The sequence below is a fragment of the Antechinus flavipes genome, chromosome 4 (assembly GCF_016432865.1).
Source record: "Antechinus flavipes isolate AdamAnt ecotype Samford, QLD, Australia chromosome 4, AdamAnt_v2, whole genome shotgun sequence".
NCBI classification, from domain to species: Eukaryota; Metazoa; Chordata; class Mammalia; order Dasyuromorphia; family Dasyuridae; genus Antechinus; species Antechinus flavipes.
The window spans coordinates 47524231-47549658 of NC_067401.1; the positions used below are offsets into that span (position 1 = coordinate 47524231).

Consider the following 25428-nt stretch of genomic DNA (forward strand, 5'->3'; position numbering starts at 1 on the left):
AAAACATTTTTTTAATAAAAAAGAATTCTTGCCTCTTTTATCCCATCATTGCACAAAATACACCAATTGGTTGGAACTATGGCCTGGGCATGAGCTGCTTGACGGTGAAAATTAGGAGACCATTGTGCAAGAGTTATGACTGTGAAGTTTGTGAAATTGGATTCATTTTCCCATCCTGAGATAACCTGCTACTGGTGTGGTCTGTTGAATCTCTGGAGACCTTAGTTTTTTCATTTGTAAAATAAAAGGTAGAATTAGATGAGCCCTAAGATCTATAATTCTATAATAGATATGAATATCTATAATTCTAAGTATTGACTGACTGTCTTTATGTCTAACCCAAAGATCCCATGCTTTTGGTATATATTGTGATCCTTTTTCAAAACCTCCATTAGCTACTAGCACCTTATCTCTTTTCTCCTCACTTCTGTGTTCTTTATAACCATCTCATGTATTTGTGCACTTTCTTCTCCCCCTCACCTCCATAGTGTCAGCGAATCCCTCAATAGTATCATATCTGTCCTTTTTATTCATTGCATGGTTTATTTTTAGCCTGAAACAACTGCATCCTAAAAATGGAGTTCCTCACGACACAGGAGTTGGGCCAAGCTATGTAAGGTATCTGGGGTTTGGCTTGACAGCCTCCTCTGCCTGTCTCTCTTTGTGCACGGACATGTGTGTGTGAGAGCGTCTGAGGCTCTTTGTCCTGAGTCCCTGACTGCAAAGTTAACTGGGCTGAAAGAGTTTGGATCAAATACCAGAAGGGCAAAAGAAAAACAAATTTTATGTAAACTGATTCTGGCCCTTGTCTCCAACACGACCCAAGTAACTTTGTATCCTCTGCTGCACTGGATTATTTCTAGGGAAGGACAGGCAGAGAGGGTCATCCTCAATGAAGGTAGTTTCTCTTTTACTAGTAGGTTTTTACCTGCTGCCTTCTTGCAAAGCAGAAGAGGGACTGAATTTCCCCAGTTACGATGGGAAAGACCGGGTAATAAACCTCAATGAGAAGAACTACAAGCAAATTCTGAAGAAATATGACCTGCTCTGCCTCTTTTACCATGAGCCGGTATCTTCTGATAAAGTCTCCCAAAGGCAGTTCCAAATGAAAGAAATTGTCCTGGAGGTAAGCAGAAGATATGCTTGCAAAAGCTGCTGTTGTGAGTATGTGGCCACATATGTATGTGCGTGCGTGTGTGTGTGTGTGTGTGTGTGTGTGTGTGTGTGTGTTTACTCGGGAAAGATTAGGGTGGGGACCATGTCATTAAAGTACATTGATCTCTAGCAGTGTCCCGATCTCGCATCTGTTTCTGTCCAAATCTGTCTCTGCAATTCCAGTTGGGTCACAGAAAGAGCCAGCTGACCAAGGGACAGCATTCAGAAACATAGCCCAACATGTGATGATGTACAGTATTTATATATGAGCTGTCCTTGGTTATCCAAGAGCTCCTTTCCCCAACCCTTTTATCTCTTGGTTCCTCCAGTAATTTCACTGGAAGTCAATTGGGGAAAAGAAAGATAAACATTTGACATTCAGTAGTCTGCCAATGGGAATCTGTCAATAGATTGAAGAAAAGATTTATTCAATATGATGGATTGTACTGAGATTTGTGCATTACCTGTGGATTTTATTCGCCGGACTTCCTTGGTCCCCCAGAACTAGAAGTTGACCTTTGCCCTATCCATTGGGGAACAATGAAAAACGAGTCTTCTTCTATCTCATTTGGATGTTGTTCAGTCATTTTCAGTCTCATAATTGGCTCAACTCCACAGTGAACAATATGGAAAGAGGAATGGAGATGAACTCGAAGAGTTTTTCTCATAAAGGTCTCTTAGTTGGGAGAAGACACTGGGAGAAGACAGCTGTCATTTCAATTGGTTCATATGGGCTGTTTATAACCTGGCATCGTGCCAAGTTTCTAATCTCCTGTGAACGTGTGGAGGACTCACCCTTCTGAGGACATCCAGACATCTTAAGATCCCTCAGTCACCATCAGTCTCCATGGCTGCCAAGCATTCTAGGAGGTTTTTAGATGCTTTTTCAGTCAAAGTTATTCCTTTTCAATATGACTGCCTAGCCTAGCCCTATCCACGTGGAAAATACCGATTGGGGATTAGGATAGGCTCTCGGTTATCTGGTTTAGTCAGAGTGCTTAGTTAATCCAAGAATAGCCAGATCTTTGGTTAATGATAAAGTTACCATTTATAGAACACATGCATCATCAGCTTTCAAAGAATTAAAATATAATAAGAGCACAAAAGAACAACACTAAACTGACTATAGATCATTTCTTAGGATTCAGAAAACAAAGATTTTGCAGTGATTCAGGATTATCATTACAATAATCCCATTTTACCTTGCATTCTAAGATTTTGAGATATTTGATTTATAACAAACTTGCAAAGTGGATAATGCAAATACTAACACCCTTGATTTTCAGAAGTGGAAAAACTGAGGCTCATTTGTCTTGTCCAGAGTTACACAACAAATAAAGGCCAGAACTAGGACCAAAATGGTCATCTGACACCGGCTCCAATGTGTTTCCCATTGCAGAAGAGAAAGACATGTCTTTTAAAAGCTTATACTGTGATCAGTACTATGCTAAGTGCTTTACAAATACATCTAATTTGATCCTCACCAAAAACCCTGGATTAAATTATTATCATGTCTATTTTACAATTGAGGAAACTGAGGCAAATTAAGGTTAAGTGACTTAACTAGAGTCACATAGCTTTTGAGTATCTGAAGCTGGAATTGATTTTATGTCCTCCTGACTTCAAATCTAGCACCTCTGGGATCTCTAACTTCCTCTAACTGCATGACACAAACAGTATGGTGTGGGAAATGAGCCCTTAATTTGGAGTCAAAAGATCTGAATCTGAATTTTGATTCTGGTGCTTACTTCCTGTGTGACTTCAAGCAAAAAATTTCCAAGTAGTGGTTTTCCTCTTGATAAAATAGAGAAAGTTGGACTCCATCATTTCTAAGGCTGTTGTCAACTCTAAATCCACTTAACCTTTGCCTCTGTTTCCTCAGCTATAAAATGGGGATAATGAGGATCTCCATCACAGGCTTGTTGTGAAAATCAAATGAGATTATATTTGTTTTTTTAAAATATTTTTATTTACAAGATATATGCATGGATAATTTTTCAGCATCGACCTTTGCAAAACCTTCTGTTCCAAATTTTCCCCTCCTTCCCCTCACCCCCTCCCAGATGGCAGGTAGACCAATAAATGTTAAATATGTTAAAATATATGTTAAACATAATATATGTATACATATCCATACAGTTATTTTGCTGCAAAGCAAAAATCAGACTTAGAAATAAGGTAAAAATAACCTGAGAAGGAAATCAAAAATGTAGGTGGACAAAAACAGAGGAAGTGGAAATGCTATATTATGGTTCACACTCATTTCCTATAGTTCTTTCACTGGGTGTAGCAGGTTCTCTTCATTATTGAACAATTGGAACTGATTTGGTTCAAAATGAGATCATATTTGTAAAGCACTTAGCATACCATCTGGAACATAGTAGATGTTTAATAAATTCTTATTCCTCTTCCTTCCCTTTGTTATGTGACTGATTCTCCATTTTTGATCATATATTTCTGTATTGTATTTTTTATTCCATTTCTTACAGTTCCTGAGATCTTGAAATAATGATAATAAATAATGGTGATAATATTTTATTTTTTACATAATATTTTATATTTAAATATAATATTTTAATATAATATAATATATTATTAAATATAATAATTTAAATATAATATTTTATTTTATTTTTATTTTTTATTTTAAATATTTTAAAGTTTGCAAAGCACTTTCCAGCTATGATCTCACTTGGTCTCACTTATAACAAGCTTGGAAGGTGGACTCTATTATTATCTCTGCCAGTACTCAAAGTGCCATATGCCATTCTGCCTCTGCACATCAGTATCAATTACCATTGACCTGACTGGATTCAGATTTAGAACTGAAGGCAGGTAGGTGGCGCAGTGGATAGAATACCAGCCCTGGGGTCAGGAGGACCTGAGTTCAACTGTAGCTTCAGACACTTAATACTTACTAGTTGTATGATCCTTCACTTAACTCTAATTGTAGAGAGAGGTTTAAGAGCTGGGAAGGATCTTCAGGCTCTCTGAGTAAAACTACCTCATTTTACAAGGAATACAGCAAAGCCCAAAGAGGTTCAATGATTTGGCAATTTGTTTCATAGAAAGTCTGTGTTCATAACTAGTTCATTGGTTTAAAAGGTCACATAGTTAATAATATCAGAGGCAGGATTTGAACTCAGATCTTTCTGATTTCATACACCACAGTGCTGATTAATTGCTAGAGTGACATTATAGTGTAGTGAAGATGGCGCTCAAGAGACCTATGTTCTAATGTTGGGAATGGTCCTGCCATTTATTAACTGAGAAATTTTGGTGAGCACTCTGAGTCTCAATTTCCTCATATACTAAATGAAGAGATTAGACTAAAGGATTTCTAATTCAATTCCACACATTTATAAAGAACCTACTATGTACAAGGCACTTGGATATGGATATTAAATAAGACACAGCCTGACTGGATAAGTTAGTTGGTTTTTTTTTAATTGAATGATTACACCATTTTGTTTCCCTATTTGTATGGATCTGTGATCTTCTTTTATTTATTTATTTTTATTTTTTTATTTTTTTGCTGAGGCAATTGGGGTTATGTGACTTGCCCAGAATCAGACAGCTAGAAAGTATTAAGTGTCTGAGGCTGGATTTGAACTCAGGTCTTCCTGACTTCAGGACTGGCGCTCTATCCACTAGGGTTAGGCCATCTAGCTGCCCCAATCTGTGATCTTCTTGAAGCAGACATTCCTCCAGGAACTTATAGTTCTTCATGACTCATGTCCTTGTGCTTCTATAAATCATCTCCAGAAAGGTCATCAGATATTTGGAATTTCTTCCTCTGACTCTCTTAAAATTTTCTAAGAAGGGGCAGCTAGGTGGTGCAGTGGATCGAGCACCAGCCCTGAAGTCAGAAGGACTTGTGTTCAAATCTGGCCTCAGACACCCAACACTTCCTCGCTGTGTGTGACTCTGGGCAAGTCATTCACCCCCAACTGCCTCAGCAATAACAACAACAACACAATTCCCAAGGAATATTAGAGCATGTGGGTGGTCAGGCAAGAAGTCAGTTACCTAAAATTTATTGACTTTTACAACATGCTGGGCAGTATGATAAGGCTTGAGGATACATGTATAATTAGAAAGACAGTTCTTTCCCTTAAATGGAGAGAAGGCAGCACATAAAAGAAAGTTGAACTGGGCTTATACCCCAAAGAGATACTAAAGAAGGGAAAGGGACCTGTATGTGCCAAAATGTTTGTGGCAGCCCTGTTTGTAGTGGCTAGAAACTGGAAATTGAATGGATGCCCATCAATTGGAGAATGGCTGGGTAAATTGTGGTATATGAATGTTATGGAATATTATTGTTCTGTAAGGAATGACCAGCAGGATGAATACAGAGAGGACTGGGGAGACTTACATGAACTGATGCTAAGTGAAATGAGCAGAACCAGGAGATCATTATAAACTTCAACAACGATACTGTTTGAGGATGTATTCTGATGGAAGTGGATCTCTTCGTTAAAGAGAGCTAATTCAGTTTCAATTGATCACAGATGGACAGAAGCAGCTACACCCAAAGAAAGAACACGGGGAAATGAATATAAACTGCTTGCATTCTTGTTTTTCTTCCCGGGTTATTTATACCTTCTGAATCCAATTCTCCCTGTGCAACAAGAGAACTGTTCAGTTCTGCACACATATATTGTATCTAGGATATACTGTAACCTATTCAACATGTAAAGGACTGCTTGTCATCTGGGGGAAGGGTTGGAGGGAAGGAGGGGAAAAATTGGAACAGAAATGAGTGCAAGGGATAATGCTGTAAAAAAATTACCCTGGCATGGGTTCTGTCAATAAAAAGTTAAAAAAAAGAAAAGAAAAGAAAAGAAAAGAAAGTTGAAAAGAGAAGTGCTTAGAGGTCTTGAGTGTATCCTGAAGAGGAATGAGATAGTCCATGTGTGATATATCTCGATAGGCAGCTGTGTGAACACTGCCTGAAATGAAGAAGATAAAAGTTCCATTCAGATTCAGACAATTATCTGTGTTACTTTGGTCAAGTCACTTAAGCACTGTCCATTTCCTCAGTTGTAAAAGTGAGATAATAATAATACCTACTTAGGCTTGTTGTGAAGATCAAATGAGGTAACATTTGTCAAACACTTAGCACAATACCTGGAAGTAACTGCTTTATAAATGATTATTCCTTTTTTCCCCTTTATCATAAGACAGACTCTCCTTTTCTAATCACAGTTTTCTGTAAAGATATCTTTTAATCTATTTGTTTATTTATCTACTTAATTTATTTGTTTATTATTCTATTTTATTGTATTTCTTACAATTCCCGAGTGCTAATATATGCTGGCCTATTTATGTTCACATATATCTTTCTTTTCCTTGTTCTTTTAATAGCCCATAATTTAACTTTTTAGAGATTGTTCAATTCCATGATTTGAATTATTCAGAAAAATCTCAGTCTTAAAAGGTGAGATCCTGTCATGGAGAAGTTTGGACTCATGTGATTGACTTATTGAGTAAAAGGATTATACTATTTCCCAAATAAAATGTACTCTTTTTTTCTCCATACTGTTTAGTTTTGGTTACCATGTGTGTAATATATCTATGTTGATTAACAAGGTCCCTGGATTTTCAATCCAATTGCATGTCATAGTCCAGGTAATAGACATTCGTCATGCGCTTGGCTATTCCTTTGTAAATAGGCTGATTCTTTCACTTGGCTGTGAATTTCATTGAGAAGACTATAATGTTCTCAAGCTTCATATAAATATAACAATGTCATCTGCATACTGGAGCATCGACTTTTGTATTTAATTTAATATATTCATTCATCACCAGAACTACTTACTATAAGAATTTTTTTAAATGAATCTCAAATACTGCCTCTCCTCCTAAAAGAACTCATCTTCCCCCCAAAACATATCTTTCTTCACTCCCCTATTTCTAACATAGGCACACCAGTAATCCAATCACTCAACATCACAACTTGGGCAGCATTTTTGACTCTTTGGTCTCTTTCACCTTCCCCTTTGTCTAATAAATGTGCCTAATCCGTATGTCTTGAATCTGTCTCATTCTCTTTACTCACATGGTTCACATCCCTTTAGTTCAGGAACTTAGCATTTTTCTCCTAGACTAACGCAGAAAGATGAGGAAACTGAGGCGAACAAAGGTAAATGACTTACCCAGAGTCACACAGCTAATAAATATATGAGACCAGAGGTTTTCTTGATTTCCACGTCACCACTTAATTATTCTTGTCTCCCTGCCTCATTCCTCAACTCTACAATATATTTTCCACACTAGGATAACCTTGCCATCTACTGATTAACACACTCTTATTGATAAACATACTAACTCTTCTGGTTAGTATTTATTTCAAAATACCGCTCTGACTCATCTTTCGACTCCTTTCCCATTATTCCATGTTCCTACTAAACTGAACTTCTTCATATTCCCTAGATAGGGCATTCAAGACCTCAGAGCAATCTCCTACTTAAAGGTTTCCCAAATCTATCATAATAATTAATGCTCTCCCTGGCTTTAACTGATTTTTTAAAAAACTTAATATATTTTGTATACACTTGTCTGTAAGCATACTGATTCTCAGCCTATCTCACCTCACCCCCAGTAAAATGTAAAGTAATTGAGAGCAGGGATTCTTTCATTTTTGTTTTTATAGATACCCCCTGGCATTATGTCTGGCACATGGTAGTGCTTAATAAATGCTCATTGTTTAACTTGCATAAAGACAAAAAAGATTGGGGGACCTACTTTAAAAGTAAGGAAATTCTAAGCTTTCCACCATTGTCTGATCCACAATAGAGCAGGTTTTAAGAAGAATGATTCCCAATGGCCAAAGCTAGGTCCAAGTATCTGAGCTAACAATATCTACTCTCAAGCAGCAATTTGAGAAGGGCTCTCTTCAGTCCTAATTCCCCAAATATCCCTGCCAAGGTCCCTAAAGAAACTTCCCTGCTTGACTATATTCCATTCCTGACTGGTTGGGTAGAGGCAAATGGAGAGAACATGCAATTTAGAGTCAGAAATCCTGGATTTGACCCCCTCTTATTATCTCACTATTGAGTTTGAGCAGATTCCTAAGCCTCTGTGGACCTTAGCAATCTGTTTGAAATAGGGGGTTAGACCAAATGACCTCTAACTTCCAGCTCTGAATTTGTGATCTGATGTTTTCTTCATTATTATCATCCCCTCCATATGACCACTGATCCATTTTTTCTTCCATTCTTCTCTTCTTGATATAACTTTTAAGAAACTTTTCTGACTACTTACAAACTTGACCTATTTCTGAAATTTAATACTCTTGCAACTATTTTTAGAAAGTTATACCATGCTTTTGTATTAATCCTCCATTTCCAGTTCCAACTTTGTCAAATTCATTTAAATTCGATGTTGATTAATAAGTTTCCTATTTGCCAATATTCTCTCTGTCTCTGTGCTCTCTCTGTATTTCTCTGTGTGTCTCTCTGTCTCTCTCTATCTGCCTGTCTGTCTTTCTCTTACACATCTCTTTTTTATTTATTAGAATTATTTATCTTTGTATTTTCAGATGTTTATTCAGAAGTTCATTTACAACTTCTCATACTTCTTAGACTAACTTTCCCTATACAATTTAAGACCTAAAACTTTTGATATCTGTTCTCTCCAAGGAGCCACATTATCCACTCCCTTCAGTTCCTCTTTTTGGCTCAGAATCAGATTGAAAATAGCAGCTACTCTCCTTCCAAAGCTTTGAAGATTTGTGTTCCATTCCGAATCTGCTCCTTGCTATCTGTATATTAGATAAGTGATTTGCCCTATTCTTGAGGTCTAGCTTTGGGGTACCTAAATGAAATTAGGGTTAAGGTCTAGTGGCAGGTTTGGGGTACAGATTCGGTGCAAGGGGGTCTAGTAGCGGCGCGAGTTCCCAATAAAAGCATTTATTGGCCCGGAGAGCTAGATTGATAAAAGAGGTTTATTATTGGGTAAGCAAAGTTAAAGTATAGGGGAAGGTAGAGATAAGGAGGGCACTGGACAGAGGGTCCAGTGGACAGAGGGTCCTCACATGGTAGCCATGTTTGGAATCTCTGCAAAGAGGGGTTCCCAGCGCTAGGAGACTTAGCTCAAGGGGCTTTCGGGTGTAGCCCCAAAGTTGGCTCATACCCGGGTGGGGCTGGGAACAGGTCAGATCTTCTATTGGAATTCAAAGGGACCAGGATTTGTGAGTTAAAGGGCAATTTACATTATTAACTAGGAGAGGGTGGGAATCTAGAAAGGAATCTTTCCCGCATCATTATCTCAGTCTCAGTTTCTTTTTCTATAAACTGAAGAGGTTAAAATAAATGCCTTCTAAGGTTTCTTTCAAGGCAGCTAGGTGACACAATGGATTAGAGTGCTGAATCTGGAGTGAGGAAAGACATGAGTTCAAACCCAGCCTTAGACATATACTAGCTACCCTGGATAAGTCACTTAACTCAGTTGGCCTTGGTTCCTCATCCATAAAGTGAACTAGAGAAGGAAATGGCAAACCATTCCAGTATCTTTGCCAAGAAAACCCCAAATGCGATCACAAAGAATGAGATGTGACTGAAATGACTCAACAACAATAATAACAACAAAAGGTCTCCTTAGCTCTGAAACTGTAGTCCTATGACCCACCACTTTAAGGAACAGCTTGGTTGTATGTATTAAATGCCTGTGATATATCCTTGAATGACTTATTCCTAAGGATGACTTTTGAGTTGGATAATAACTGCCCACAAAAGATAAGATCAATATCCTTTGTTGTTCATCTGTTTCAGTCACATCCAACTCTTCATGAGAAAACCCTTCATGAGATTTTCTTGGCAAAAATATAGAAGTGCTTTGGCCATTTCCTTTTTTCAGTTCATTTTACAGATGCGGACACTATGGCAAAAATATGATTGAGTGACTTGTCCAAGCTAATAAGTGACTGAGGTTGGATTTGAACTGTGAAAGAGGTGTCTTTCTAACTCTAGGCCAGCATTCCATCCACTGTGCCACCTAAATGCTCGATATTTTTAAAAAAGACAATCCTAAAAGACTTAGGAATCCTATTCAGTTAAATGATCAGCCACAGTTCCAAAAAACTTATGAAAAATCCTGACAGAGAAATAAGGGACTAATATAAAAAATAAGAAATACATTTTTGGACATGGCTAGCATGGGTATTTGTTTTGCTCAACTTTGCTTATATGATACAGGGATTCTGTATTTTTTCGCTCTCTTCTTTCTTTCTTTCTTCTCTCTCCTTTCTTTTTTCTTTCCTTCTTCTTTCCTTCCTTCCTTTCTCCCTTGCTTCCTCCATCTTTTCTTTCTTTCCTTTCCTTCCTCCATCTTTTCTTTCTTTCCTTTCCTTCCTTCCTCTCTCCTTTTTCTTTCCTTCCTTCCTTCTTTCCTTCCTTCCTTCCTTCCTTCCTTCCTTCCTTCCTTCTTTCCTTCCTTCCTTCCTTCCTTCCTTCCTTCCTTCCTTCCTTCCTTCCTTCCTTCCTTCCTTCCTTCCTTTTTCTTTCTTTCTTTCTTTCTTTCTTTCTTTCTTTCTTTCTTTCTTTCTTTCTTTCTTTCTTTCTTTCTTTCTTTCTTTCTTTCTTTCTTTCCTTCCTTTCTTCTTTCCCTCCTTTCTTCCTCTCTTTTTTCTTTCTTTCCTTTTTAATGAGTATGGAATTTGTGAAGGAGAAAAATAAATGCTTTTTTTTAGAGGCTTTATTTGGGCCTTAAATTGATAAGGCCTTTTTAAATTAACAAAAAAATAAAATTTGTTAAAACAAACAAACCTCTGGGAATCAAACTAGCCTTAACCATTGGCAAAATAGACTATTGTCTAGACTGTGTAATTTGAAAAGCACCCAAAAAATTCCATAGCCACCTTTATTCCTCATGTCCTAAATTTCACCTTTAAAGTTTCATTCTTTTCACTTGAGGTTTTGTCCAATATTAAATACACATTTCTTGTGGAACAGAAATGCTTTATGTTCTTAATGGCTATTTAAATCCTACAACCACTGAATTTTAAATCTTTTCTTAAGAATAATTTTGAAAGAGGGAGGTAATGGGACAGAGTACAGGAGTACTAATCACCTAACATTAGTGACAAAGAAGATAATGGGGACAGATAAGGGACAAAATGATGGCATAGCTGAGTACACTAAATACTCTGCCCCAAAGAATTACAAAATGATAGATCTAAGAGAGGACTAAAAAACTGCCTAGCCTAGAATTATACAATCTTTACAATTTTGCCTACCACTAGTCCTCCCTAATTTCCATGCTACAGTAGTTCTCTTTTTTTAAAAATTCTATGAATACCTTTCAACAACAAAATATGTTGTGAATCATGAGAATAATTTAATATAATACCCATAATATTCTGCATTTTAAAATTTAAGCATTATTTACTGTTTAAGACCACCCCTGAAGAATTTTTTTTTTTAGCATGAGTGGATTATTATAACAAATGATATCACTAAATGAAAAATACTTTCACAAAGCATTAAATCCCCAAGAAAATGCCTGACCTCTCTTTGCTGAAGACTCCTGTGTCTCCACTCTCACCTCTCCTTTTTACATAGTCTTGGACTATGTAGTTCTAAGCTATATAGTGTCAGGACCTAGGAGGCTCTGTTTCCAAGGGATGTGAATTTTCTTTAATAGATTTTTTATTGATATTGTTTATTTTTACATCACCTAGATTTTTATATCTCCCCAAAAGTAAACCCTCATAACAAAGATCTGGGATTCTCAAATGAAAGGAATGTTTTTATGACCAGTAACAGTTTCAGCTAAGATGATAAGTTTAAAAATATCAAAGTGGCCAAATCCCATTAGCATTGTGGAAATGTTTAACTGTGGAAGAGGATATGGGCAAACAATATAATTCCTCTTTGCCTCTTTTGTTCCCCAGAAACCCCTTCTCCTTTCCAGATTGTCTGCCTACTTCATTTTTTAGGCATGTGATTTGTAAAAGCCCTCCTACGGGGTTACTTTCCAAATTAAATATACTATTTAAACTATGAACTTCAGGATCATGTCCCAGTTGATTCCACTAGACCTAAGTACCACCAGCAGGTGCTGCTTCTCAATTCCATCATTCATTCTAAACAGACAAGCCTTAGAATTCTATATATGCAACATGGTAGCGGAAAGAACACTGGACTTGAAAACAACCAAGTTTGAATCCTGTTCCTGACACTAAAGAGTTGTATAAGCAATAAAGCAATAAAAATAACCTCTCTGAGGATCAGTTTCCTCATCTATCTCCCTAGGTATCAGTTTCTTCATCTGTAAAATGGCTTCACTCCTCCTAGCCCTAGATATATGATAGATATATGTTGCCTAAAATGAAGGCAACACAAGTTATTGCAGGGATCATATAAAATGATATAGGAAAAAGCATTTTGCAAATCTTAAGGTGCTTTATAAATGCTAGCAATTATTATTCCAACTGTGAATCCTAAATGTGACTTCAAAGCACCTAAATCCATCACCAGCAGAATTTTTGTAGAAGTAACCAAGAAGTGATCTTTCTGTCATCTGATGTCATAGCACTTTTCTCTCTTCATATATTTAAATATTTTTAATCTATATTATATTTTTTCTTTGGCATATCTTTTCACCCTGAACAAATTATAATTTTATTAAAGGTAAATATCACAACTTACTTATCCTAATACTTCTCTTTGCCCTGAGCATAATGCATTGCATAGTCAATGCTTAAGAAAAGTTTGTTTATTTCATGTGAATGAATTAGCTAATTAGTATATTCCAACTGGATTGATGAATAGCTATGATATTCCCCTGGGAGCATTTAACCCAGAACAGGACTCTGCACATGATGTTTTAAAAAAAACAAAACTCTTGGATGGATGGATGAATAAATAACTGGATAGAAATTTATTATATAAGATCTGAGCTCAGTATTATTTGAATAGATCCATTATCTCACCAATGTTGAGATTTCCCACTCTGCTACAATTTATAACTCATATAAATCTTTTAATTTTATGTTATTAAAACATAAGATCCTTGAGGGCAGAAACTAGCTTGCTTTTTCTTTGTTTCCCCAGTGCTTAGCATAAAGCTTGACATAATAGCAAGTGCTAAATAAATGTTTTGGGGGAAGAGAAGAGGGGAATTTATTTTCATTTATTTACTCTTTCTGTATAATTCTTATCAATACCCTTTCGTAAATCTTTTAAAGAGATTTAAGCAATTTATTGGAATCTTTACTCTGCCTCTTTTAATAATGATTCCTTTTTAAAATTCATTTGTTAAACTTCAATTTGGCCATAGGACAAACTAATTCTTCTGGTTATGTACATCTTTGGTGGTATCCTTTCTCAGGATACCTTACACACAAATGCATCACAAAACCTAAATGCATTCAACATGTTTTCTTCCGTAGCCTTTGACATCACTTGCAACTTTGAGCTCTTAAAATGATTGTAGCAGCCCATGGAATCTTAGGAGCTAGGAAATTTGGATTCTAATCCTCACTCTATTATCAATCACCTTTTTGACTTTGGGTAAGTCACATAAAAGCAACTAGGTGGTAAGGGGATAGAGTTATGGATTTGGGATCAAAAAGACCTGAGTTCAAATTTGGTCTCAGATATTTACTAGCTTGTGACTTGGTTTCCATATGTACAAAATTAGGATAATAACAGTACCTACTTCACTGTAGTGCTGTTAGTACCAAATAAAGCACTTTACAAACTTTAAAGTACTAGCTAACTATTCATCATTTTTCCTTATCTTCTTTGGTATATAACAGTTCATACAAAATGCTTCTGGAGTTTTTAGTAGGGTATAGGGTAAATGTGGCAAAATTTAACATATATATATAATATAATAATATATAATATATATTGTGGTGTTCTCTTCTTTTTAAAAATATGATGATTCTCTGGGAGCAGTTTCTTGGGGAGGTTCTCTGGAGGCAGCCTTAGTTTCAATTCAATTCAATCCAATTCAAGTAGGCCTCAAATGCAGCCAGGTGTTAAAAGTTCAAATCTTTTATTGTCTCCTTCAATATAGTCCGAATAGTTTTCTTAGAGTCCTATCTCGCTCCTTGGTTCCAAGAGCTCTTGTAGCTTGTCTTTTAGTTCTTCCAGCTTCTGCCTCCAGCTCAACTCTGACTCGTGGCTTCTCAATCTCCAACTGATGCTCCCCTCTCAATCTTTTCAACTGAACTCTCCTGATTGAGCTCAGCTGTTTTTATGCTCCTTTAGAGGTGTAAACTCAAAGGTTGACTCCTCCTCAGAAAGTGGGATTATGGGAGGTGTGAATTTGGATATCTTATACTGAATCCTAAAATCTCCCAAACATGTGAACTGATGTGTGGGCTAATGCGTGAACTCTCAAAGGTGTTAACTTAAGCATCGTTTCTATCAACTCCATTGAGTTTTCACTAGGATTCTAACAATATATAATTTAATATAAAATAACAATTTAATCCCAAAAATTAATATGAATTTAAGTTGAATTAAAAAAAGAAGACTGAAGCAATACTATGTCCTGTTCATACTATGTCTGTAGTACTGGGCTCAATTCTAGGCACAATATTTTAGGGGAAAACACATGCAGAGTAGGGATAACCAGACCATGCCATTTTAAGGTCAAATGAAAAAAACCTTATGGTTCAAGCAGAAGAATAGAAGAGGCAAGTGGGTATGGTGAGGAAACCCCTAATTTAGCAAAAAAAAAAAAAAGGCACTGGGTTTGAATTTCAGCTCAACTACTAGTAAGTGAGCCATTTTACTCCTTTTGGTCTCAGTTTCCTTATCTATAAAATAATGGGGTGGACTACAAAATTCCTATTTTTTTTCTTTATGTTTCAAAAACATATGCATGGGGGCAATTAGGTGGCTCAGTGGATAGAGCACTAGCCTTGAAGTCAGGAGGGCCTGAGTTCAATCTAGTCTCAGACACTTAACACTTCTTAGCTGTGTGACTCTGGGTAAGTCACTTAACCCCAATTGCCTCAGGAAAAAAAATTAAAAGAAAAAATCATATGTATGGACAATTCTTCAACATTAATCCTTGCAAAACCTTGTGTTGCAATTTCCCCCCTTCCCCCACACCCTCTCCTAGATGGCAAGTTGGACTACAAGATCCCTAAGGATCCTTGTACCTTTAAATTCTAGTCCTACGATATGATAGTTGTGTCTAAGCAGTGGAAGGCCCTATCACATGGGAAAGGGATTTTTCTGCTCTTCTCTCAAGGGCAAAACTGGTTGCAGAAAATAGTTTGCAAATGTAAATTCCAGCTCATTGTAGGAAAACTTGCCATAAGTTAGAATTGTCCAGAAATGAAATAGATTCAGTCAGAAGGTAGCAAGCTCCCCTTCACTGGAAGCATTCCAACAAGTCTTAATAATGACTACCTGCCTTGGATTCTGAAAATGTTACACATACAGGTTGGATAAGATAACCTGGAATTTTGTAAGTCTATAAAATTGAAGCAAAAGAAACAGTGATAGGATACAAGGTATGAATTTGAAATGATTTAAATAAGTTGGGAAAATCTCAAGAAATGAATTTTTGGAGAAACAAGGAACTTGCATGTACTTAATTGTCCAAAAATAAAATGAGCAGCCCAGAGGTTGTAGGCTTCCCCTCCTTGAGGTCTTCAATTTCAGATTGGATCAACACTTTAATGGCCTCTGAGGTTTTTCCAAATTGAAGATTCTGTAGTTATTTTTAAAAGAGAGAGAAGACAGAAAACAAACATAAAAAAATTAAATTCAAGGTATCTAAAACAGAACTTAGCATTTCCTTCCTAAAACATGAGTCTTCTCTTATCATTTTCTCAGATACACAGGCTTGAAACTTTGGAACTGTATTTTACTATTTTCTCTACTTTAACTCTGACCTACAAGCAATGGCAAGGTCCCCTCAATTTAACCTTCATAATATCACTTTCCTTTCATATGGCCACCATTCAAGTTCAAGTCTTAATCACTTCTTAATCACTCTTGTAACAGCCTCTTACCTGACAGACTTGGATCTGTACTCTTCCCTCGCCAATTCATCCTTCACATGGCTTCTTCAATAATCTTCCTAATATCCAGATCTGCCATACCACTGCTCTGATCATAAACCCTCAATGGCTTTCTATTAATTCATGGGAGTGTAGATGCTGAGCTCAGAAAGAACTAAGAAAACATTCAGTCCAATTCTTTCATTTTGCAGATTAGGAAAAAGAGACCCAAAGTCATCATTCAGATATTAAAAGGCATAAATAGGATGAATAAGTCATCTGATTCCAAAATCATCACTCTTGCCATAAGCATGCCTACGGGATGTGCTCAATATGCCAAGGAACATTCTAATATACCAGTAGCCCTCTTGCCAGTGGAGCATCATTCTGAATCCAGGATCTACTGGGAACAAAAATAACTTTCTGGGTCTCTGAGGAATCTTGGTTGATGTAATCTCTAAAAATCTTGCTTCCTTCATCCGCTTCCTGTAGCTTTCATGAAGCTCTGGTACAGAAGAAAATCTAGGGACTTTATACTTTAGTACTTTATAGTTTGGAGTCTCTCTGTGACTCTGATTCAGGCTCTTTCCTAGTGGTACTTTTACTTGGCAGAGTCCACTTACTGTTGAAGTTAGGTAAAGTGTCTTCCCACCCTCAGAAATATTCTCCTTCTTCTCAGGGATTCTAGCCAACCATATCTGTATCACAAAAGTGTCAGAAGACCAAATCCCAAAGATAATATTTGCCATCTTTAGGAAGCAAATGGCTTCACTTTTCTGAGCTTTATTTTAATTATTTATAAAATGAGAAAGGGTGGCATAGTAGTGAACTATTAGATGGCTTCCAAAGTTCATTCCAACTTAAAACATATAATAACTAGATGCTAAGCTCAGTTGTTTATATGTTGCTGGAAAGAATATAAGTATTTTCCTGGCCTGAGGTAAAGCCCAGGTTCACTACCCTAATTATTGGTTTGAATATAGCACCCTTTTGCTATTGATTTTGATGTGTCATTTAAAGCTGAGTAAGGGTAGTGAGACTGTAAAGTCTATGGCAGCCAACCTTCAGAGACCTCTCTTTTAAAAACTTTTAGTTTGGACTGGTACCCAATGCCATTTTTGCAGCCTTATTGAATCAGTTTTTGATTTTCTTATTTAGTCAATAAATATGTTGCCTAAATGGCAAAATTCAAGTCCTGTTTTTAGCATTTCATCTAAATGAAATTTTGGCTATGTATGGCCTTGCAGTCTAGGACATTACTTCAGTCTTCTTCAGACTTATCATAGCTCACAAAACTGTTCACTCTGCAAAATGATCCATCATCATTGAAATGTTTTCTTGCATGTCCTTCATGAATACAGTCATCGTCATGTAACAATTCCCAGCTGATTGTCCCTTCATCTTTAGATAATGCTCTTAGTCTATTAGGTAAGCAGAGTTTTCCAAGTGATCAGGATCATGTTTTCTCTTGTTTTATCCTCAGGTATGAATGTGCTGAATAAATTAAGTCATAATGGACCATTTGCATGCTTCCCAGGAAGCTGAGTTGATTTTAGGACTAGACCAAAAGTTGGGGTTCTTTCTATCAATAAGCTAGATCTCTTAGGAGATCCCAAATTAGTTATTGTTCAGATACTTAGTATCTCAATAGAAGACATAATCCCTACCCATATCACTTTACCTGACCGGCTTACTCATTTCAGCTGACTTAGTAATACTAGGTCCCTCCCAGAACACAGACCCCCTAAATGGGAGTAACAAAGAGTCAAATATGAGAGAAAAGCAACTGAACAACACAAAGTATAAAAAAATACAATTGATTTTTAAGTCTGCCAGTTAATTGTTGTATGATATTGAATGAGAAGCTACTTTTTCTCATGCGCTTTATAGACCATGTGCTAGCTAAGTATGGGGTGGGGTAGGGACACTATACCTGTCATTTCCTCAGAACAGGGTAGTCCTGATATGGAAATTTTTTTTTTTTACAAATTCAGATCAACAACTCATATTTAAGTTGTACTCTGGCTAATTACCTGGGGTAGTGAGAACTATGTGCAACTATCTCTCTCACTCACACACAGTTACTATCAGCATCAACTAAATTTCATTTTAAACTATTTATTTCAATATTTAATATTTATATTTTTTCTAATTTAAACTAAAACCTTTAATTAAATAAGTATTTCCATATTAATATCAGAATGGGGGAAAGGATTGAACATGAAACTGAATTTCTACTATGTACAATTTGGATTTCTTTTTAAAAATATAATAAAATCAACATATAACTTTCAAAGCTACTTATCTGATTCTTTCCAGCCTTTTTTTTGCTCTTTTGTGCAATTAAAAATGTTTCAAGTATTTCTTCTTCTTCTTTTCTTCTTCTTCTTCTTCTTCTTCTTCTTCTTCTTCTTCTTCTTCTTCTTCTTCATCCCATCTTTAGCATTTCTTCTCATCCTCACAATTACTTGTGGCAAATATCCCCATTCAAGCAAAACAAATACCAACATTAGCCATGCTAAAAATATGTCGTCTTCTGCATTTGAGTCCATCATCTCTCTGTGAGGAGATAGATAGCTTGTTACACCACTGTTTCTTTTTCAAAATGTTCTTTACAATGTTGCTGCTATTGTGTAAATCATTCACTTATTTTTTTTCACTTTACATCAGTTCATAAAAACCTTCCCAAGTTTCTCGAAACTAACCTTTTCATCATTTCTTATGATCCAATAGTATTTCATTACACTCACATAGCATAGTTTGTACAGCCATTCCCCAAATGGTGGGTACCCCCTTAGTTTCCACTTCTTTGCTCTAAGAAAAAGGAGAATTCCTAAATCTTAAGAGAAGACAAAAGGAAACTAATGGATTCAATAGAATTCCCAATCTGAGTAATGAGAGCACAAAAGAGCAGCACAAATGAAATTCCAGGTATTTTCAAATTGTCCACTCTCCAAAAATGGTATTCACCAAACTTGCACCTGCTCCCCTCTTTAAAACCAGATGAGGTCAGGTTTATTTTGGATTGGCCAAGTGACTTCATTCTCAAGTCCTGCCAATGAACTTTCAGAAGGAGTTACTCACACTTCATTTGTATCTCTCTGTCCAGCTGAGGTGTCACTGAACTATGTGTGTGTGTGTGTGTGTGTGTGTGTGTGTGTGTGTGTGTGTGTGTGTGTGTGAGGGAAGAGGAGAGATAGAAGAAGGGAGAGAGAAAAAGAGAGTGAGAAGAGAGAAAAGGATGGAGAGAAAGAAAGAGGGAGGGAAAGAGAAAGGAAGAGAGGGAGAGAGGGAGGAAGAGAGAAAAAGAGAGAAAGAGAGAAGAGAAAGAGAGGGAGGGAAAGAGAGTTTCTTGTGCACCTTGGAATGATCCAAACTTGTGCTTAAGTGAGAAAGGGAAGAAGCCAGAGAATTATTTTTAGAATTGAGATTAACAGCATATAGAAAAGTGTATAGGACATCAATTTCAGAAAATGGAGTAAGCATGAAAAGAAATTGTCCCTCATCAAAGATCTGACATTTTCTCCCTCATGGTGCAGATGGCACATAGGAAGATGGCTGTCAGGAGCTGCAGTGACTGGAAACATTTATTACCTGATGGACAACCTTCTGATGACACGCATCTCTACATTTAGACTGTTCTTCAGATGACAGATGTAGCTTGTCATCAAACTGCACTAGAAGCCTTTCTAGCTTAATCATATTATCTAGCTTTTATATATCATTTTAATTTCTGCAAACCACTTCACAAACAATATCTCATTTAATCTGTGCAACAACTCAGGTGTCATAATTATCCCCATTTTACAGATGAAGAAACTGAGGCAAATGGAGAAGTTAAGTGATTTGACCAAAGTCACACCAGCTAGTAAGTGTCTAAGGTGAGATTTGAACTCCTCTTCCTAAATCTAGATTTAATGTTCTATGAACTATGGTGCCCTCTAGCAACCTGTATCTAGTAAAACCTGCCTGAGCTTGTGCTCCTCTGATAGAATTCAAAAGAATCTAGAGTCACCTCCATAAATTATTGCGAACACAGTCACCTTATTTAATCTTCCAGCACTTCAAACAACTTTCTAAAACTAAAAATTAAGGAAGACTTGCTAATCAACATCAATGGAGGGATTTTCATTCTGGAATTTCCTTAAAGACATGAAATCAAAGGTCCAGATTTTTAGGAAATTTTGGGCTTAGAATAAGTAGGGGATGAAAATGAGATGAAAATTTTAGGGGAAAATATTTTATTATCATATTTCTTAAAAACAAGAAATAAATGAATGAACAAACAAATGAATGGATAAATAGAAAACAAGTGGAAAAATAAAGAAAGGAAGGAACAAGGAAGGAAGGAAGGAAGGAACAAGGAAGGAAGGAAGGAAGGAAGGAAGGAAGGAAGGAAGGAAGGAAGGAAGGAACAAGGAAGGAAGGAAGGAAGGAAGGAAGGAAGGAAGGAAGGAAGGAAAGAAGGAAGGAAGGGAAAAGAAAAAAGGAAAGAAAGAAAGAAATAAGGAAGAAATAAAGGATTTAAACTGGAAGATTTATAAAGTTTATTTCATTCCAGTAGACCATACTGCTGGCTATAAAGTTCATTTGGGTAGAGTGAAATTTTCCTGAATAACTATTTAGTTGGCATTAATAACATCACTTTTTCAATACTTTCATTGGCTTGTTAATCCCAGTTCATTGTGTTTTCTTGTCCATGTTGTTGCACTATTTTCCATAGAAGATTTATCCAATATACTGGAGCTTTACTCTATACCGTTTAATATTTTGTATTTACTGCCTATCTATTATACCTATGACGTGATTTCTCTTAAATATAAAATCCAATTTCTTTTCTGGTCATATGTGTCTTTGGAAATGCCTTTTTAATGTCACCTCTCATATCCTATAGCCTTATATCTGCCATGCAGAACTATAATTAATAAGGTATAATTGGGGTTTTGTCCCAGAGGACAAATATCTTCCAGGAGTGTACTTTTCAACAAAGACTACCATTTCCATGCCTTCCCTTGCACTCCTCTGTTGGCCTGTGTTGTTGTACTGTGACTACTTTGGAGTGTCACTCTTAGGGTCTGTCCCATACCTAAGACTCTACCTTTTCCCCCCAACCCCATGGTAGCTAGATGGCTCAGCAGATAGCATGCTGGGCCTAGTGTTAAGAAGACATGATTTCAAATCTGGCTTTAGATACTTCCGAGCTGTGTGACCCTGGGAAAGTCTTCCTCAGTTTTCTTTACTGAAAAATGGTCATAATAGCACTGACTTCCTAAGGTTTGCAAGGATTAAACAAGACGTTATTTGGAAAAAAGTTCTTAGCACAGTGCCTAACACACAGTAGGTGTTTAATAAATGTTTATTACCTCATTCTTCCCTTCCCCAAGTAGGACACTGGATTCTTTCAGTAACCATCCACTTTCCCTTCCAGCATAGCTGCAACCATGTATTACTGCTGCCTACCACTAACCAACTATCCACTCCCTTCTCACCTGAATTTCTCTTAGACATTAGACCACTGATCCGCAAAAACTTTCCCACTACATATTATCCTTTTGGTCACATTCCATTTTTATTTGGAGATAGAGTATCCAGTTAATTGGTATAATGAATAGAGTGTGAAACTCAGAGTTAAAGAAACCTGAGTTTCAAACCTGTCTCAGATACTTCCTAGTTGCGTGACTCTGAGCAAATCACTTAACCTTGCCTCATTTGTATTGGAAATAATGGTAGCACCTGCTTCCCAGGACTATTTTGAAATCCAAATGAGATAGCATATATAAAATACTTTATAAAGTTTATCTAGTACTTGCAATGATAGATAAATTCTACCATCATCCTCATTGTTATCATTAGCATCATTATCATTAGTATCATTATCATCTTTATCCTTATTACTGTTGCCACCATCATTATTATTATCATAATCATTATCATTATTATCACCATCATCATTATAGTATCATCATCATTATCATTCTTATCATCATTATTATTGTTATTGTATCATTATCATTGTTATCATTATTATCATCATCACCATCACTACCATCGTCATCATCATCATCATTTTCTTCTTCATCATCATCATCATCATCATTATCCCTGGTGGATAGATTAGAAGAACTTATCCAGAACTTAGAAGAACTCATGCTAAAAAGATGGGTCCTTGTATCTGCTCCATAGCTCAGACTTTCTAAAAGTTTGGTGTCAAACTAAAAGCCCATGAGCACAACACAGGCTCCCCAAACATCTACATGGACCAATATGCTGAATATGCTCCTCAAAAGCCTACCTAACCTATAGGCCAGATTTGGCAGGAGACACGGTGCTAAATCATTCAATCAAACTGTCTCTATGTGGCCAAATTAAGAGGGAAGTTGCCAGACCTCCATTTTGCCTTATAAGCTGTGTGGGCCCAGCCAAAGTCATTAATAAGCTAGCCAGGCTGGAGAGGCTCCCTGCCAGGAGCTCCCTGCTGTTGCTTGGGCTCCCTCTCTCAGCTGGGTCTCTCTTGTCCATCTGTTCTGTTCTGTGTTCAGGGCTGCCCGAGCCAACAGGTACTTTTCTGGCCCACCCATCACGGCTTCACACATAAAACCAGTCAGCACTCTCTCCTTAAGAGCACACAAAAATGTCATCGGAGACAAACATACCATGTAACACTTTGCTGGGGAGGTGAGGGGCATTGTGGATGGCATTTAGGGAAAAGAGAGTACAAAATATTTACAGAAAAGGCATGTCAGGAAGACCAAATGATATTGTGCAAATAAAATTTCATTGAAAAGTATAAAACACCAAATGAATAGAGGGCATTAATATTATTGAGCTTCAGTAACATTATATACAATCCATTCTTCCAATAAGAAGCAGCAAAAGCAGCTGGTGATTAGAAGGAGACCTATTACCAATCAGTGTAGGGGATGTATAAAGAAGTGATCTCAGGCAGGATGGGGACCAGTTCTGGAAGATATTTCTATCTGATTCATTTCTTAATGAGTCATGCAAACTCTTCTTGCCCCCTTTCAAGTGCTAATAGTCCTTATCTGACTGGGGATCCTGAAATTCCCAACTTGTACCTCCTCTCATCCTAATCCCCAGATCACCCTACCAACTGGTATAGTATGTAGAGCAGTAGACTTGGGACTTCAGAAGACCTCATTTTGAATCCTGGCTCCTTCAAGCATAATTAGTGATTTTAAGGACTTCTATGAGACTTTCTCTCCATGAAAAATAGGGATGGAAATATTAACCTAACTTACTTCAAAGATTTCTTGCAAGGAATGCACATGGTTGAACTTAAAGCACTAAGTAGGTGTGAGTTTTTATGGACAGACCCTCTTCTTCCCCACCCATCCCTTCACATTTCTTTGCCTTTGTCTATTATGTTGCTTTAAAAATTTCTTTATCAGGATTTTCAAGAGACACTTTGTCAGAATAAAAGAGATTATATAAAAGCAAGAATAGAGTCCAGGATTGCTGAGTTACTGAACATGAAAATTGTCATCAGTTATTCTCAATCTAAGAACAGAGCCTTGATCAGTTTGAATGGCTGTGTGGTTCACATTTCCATCTCCCTAGCATCTATGTCTGAGGCAGTATCTATGCCACAAAGCGGTGTACCCCAGAATCAATCTAACCTGAGGTTTGTCTTCTCTTCCTCTCTACTAGACATGTCTCAAAGCTGTTGGGGTGTGTGTTTGGGGCTAAGCTTATTTCTTTGTAAAGGAGAAACTAAATAAATCACTAAATCAGAGATTAGTTAAAAATAACCATTTTATTGTTAGTATTAATGTCATAGATAATAAAACTTTAAAAAGTGATATATCTACATCTATACATAAACATACATCTATATATGTATATATATATCTATGTATATATGTATATTCATAAAATGAGAGAAAGATAAACACACACACACACACAGAAACTGAGATTCAGAGAAGGAGACAGAGACACAGAAAGAAGAGAGAGATACACTCACAGAAAGACAGACACAAACAGAGGGAAGGAAGGGAGGGAGAGAGTCAGAGACAGAAACAGAGACACAGAGAAACAGAGAAAAAAGACAGAGATAGAGAGAGACACACAGAAAGACAGATAGGGAAATGGAGTGGGGAAGGGAGGAAGGGAGAGAGACAGAGAGAGACAGACAGACAGATAGAGACAGACAGAGTGACAGAGACAGATCTTCCCAATAACCATGTGAAGTAATCATTGTTGGACTATATGACTGAGATGAAATTTAATAGTGATTGTCTTAAACTTGAGTTTTAAAAAAAGCATCTTCTCAAGTACAAGACTAAAGAGGAATGGTTAGCAATCAGGCGATCTGAAAAATAACTAGATATATTAATATTCAATATAAGTCAGTGGTGGGGATTGGGAAGAAGATAATTTTCTAGCAATCCACATTGATAGGTGTAGTTTTCAGGAATAAGAAGGTGGGAATCCAATGCTGTACTGTTTCCTGCTTAGAGTACATGTAGAATAATGTGATCAGTCCTGAACACCATATTTCAGGAAAGACATTGATGGAGAATGACTGGAAGAGGGCATTAAAATGGGAAAGAGCATTTAGTTTATGTCCTATAAAGATTAACTGAAGGAAACAGGGATGTTTAGTCTAAAAGAAAAAAAAAAGACTCTAGAGGACATTATTGATGTTTTCAAATATTTAAAAAGGCCAGTCTATGGAAAGGAGATTAATCTTGTTCTATTTGTCTCCAAAGACAGAACTAGAACAAACAGGGAGAGAAGAAGAGACATAAATTTAGACACTGTCAATAGAAGTGTTCTGATAATTGGAGCTATCCAAGGGTAAAATAGGCTTATTTAGTCGGTATTAAAGATAGTGGGTAATAAAGAAGATTTCACTGTAAGTGTTTAGGCATGGTATTAAAAGATAATATTACCCTATTTTACAGATGAGAAAACTGAGACTAAGAGAGATTAATTTATTGGTCCAAAGTCAAATAGCCAGACAATATATGTGATTAGAGTTAAAGGTCCAGAAGTTTATTCAATATGTTGAACCATTATAAAGGGTAATTGTTACTAAAAGCCCATAATATAGGCATTATTATTTTAATATCTGTCCCAGTCTGAGCTTCCTCCTTGGAGAGTAATAAAAATTTTAAGAGCTCAACCAACAACTTCCTTATCAGGTCACTCTTCTCAGAAATTGAATCTCCTTTTCCCCAGTGCATCCCTCTCTTACCCTTTCTCATACATTTATATATTTATTTTATGGAGATCATCCCAACATAACAAAACCCACCCATGCCTTCTGTCTCTGATGA

General features: G+C 36.6%; 1 protein-coding gene across 1 annotated transcript in view; it reads left to right on the top strand.

Moving 5' to 3' along the window:
- Positions 1-642: 642 nt before the first annotated feature.
- Positions 643-25428, top strand: part of CASQ2 (calsequestrin 2) — a 122172-nt gene continuing 97386 nt past the window's right edge. Inside the window, exon 1 of the mRNA XM_051992931.1 lies at positions 643-1126. Within this exon, the coding sequence (XP_051848891.1) occupies positions 893-1126 (234 nt within the window). The 5' untranslated portion in view covers positions 643-892. The remainder of the gene's footprint in view (positions 1127-25428) is intronic.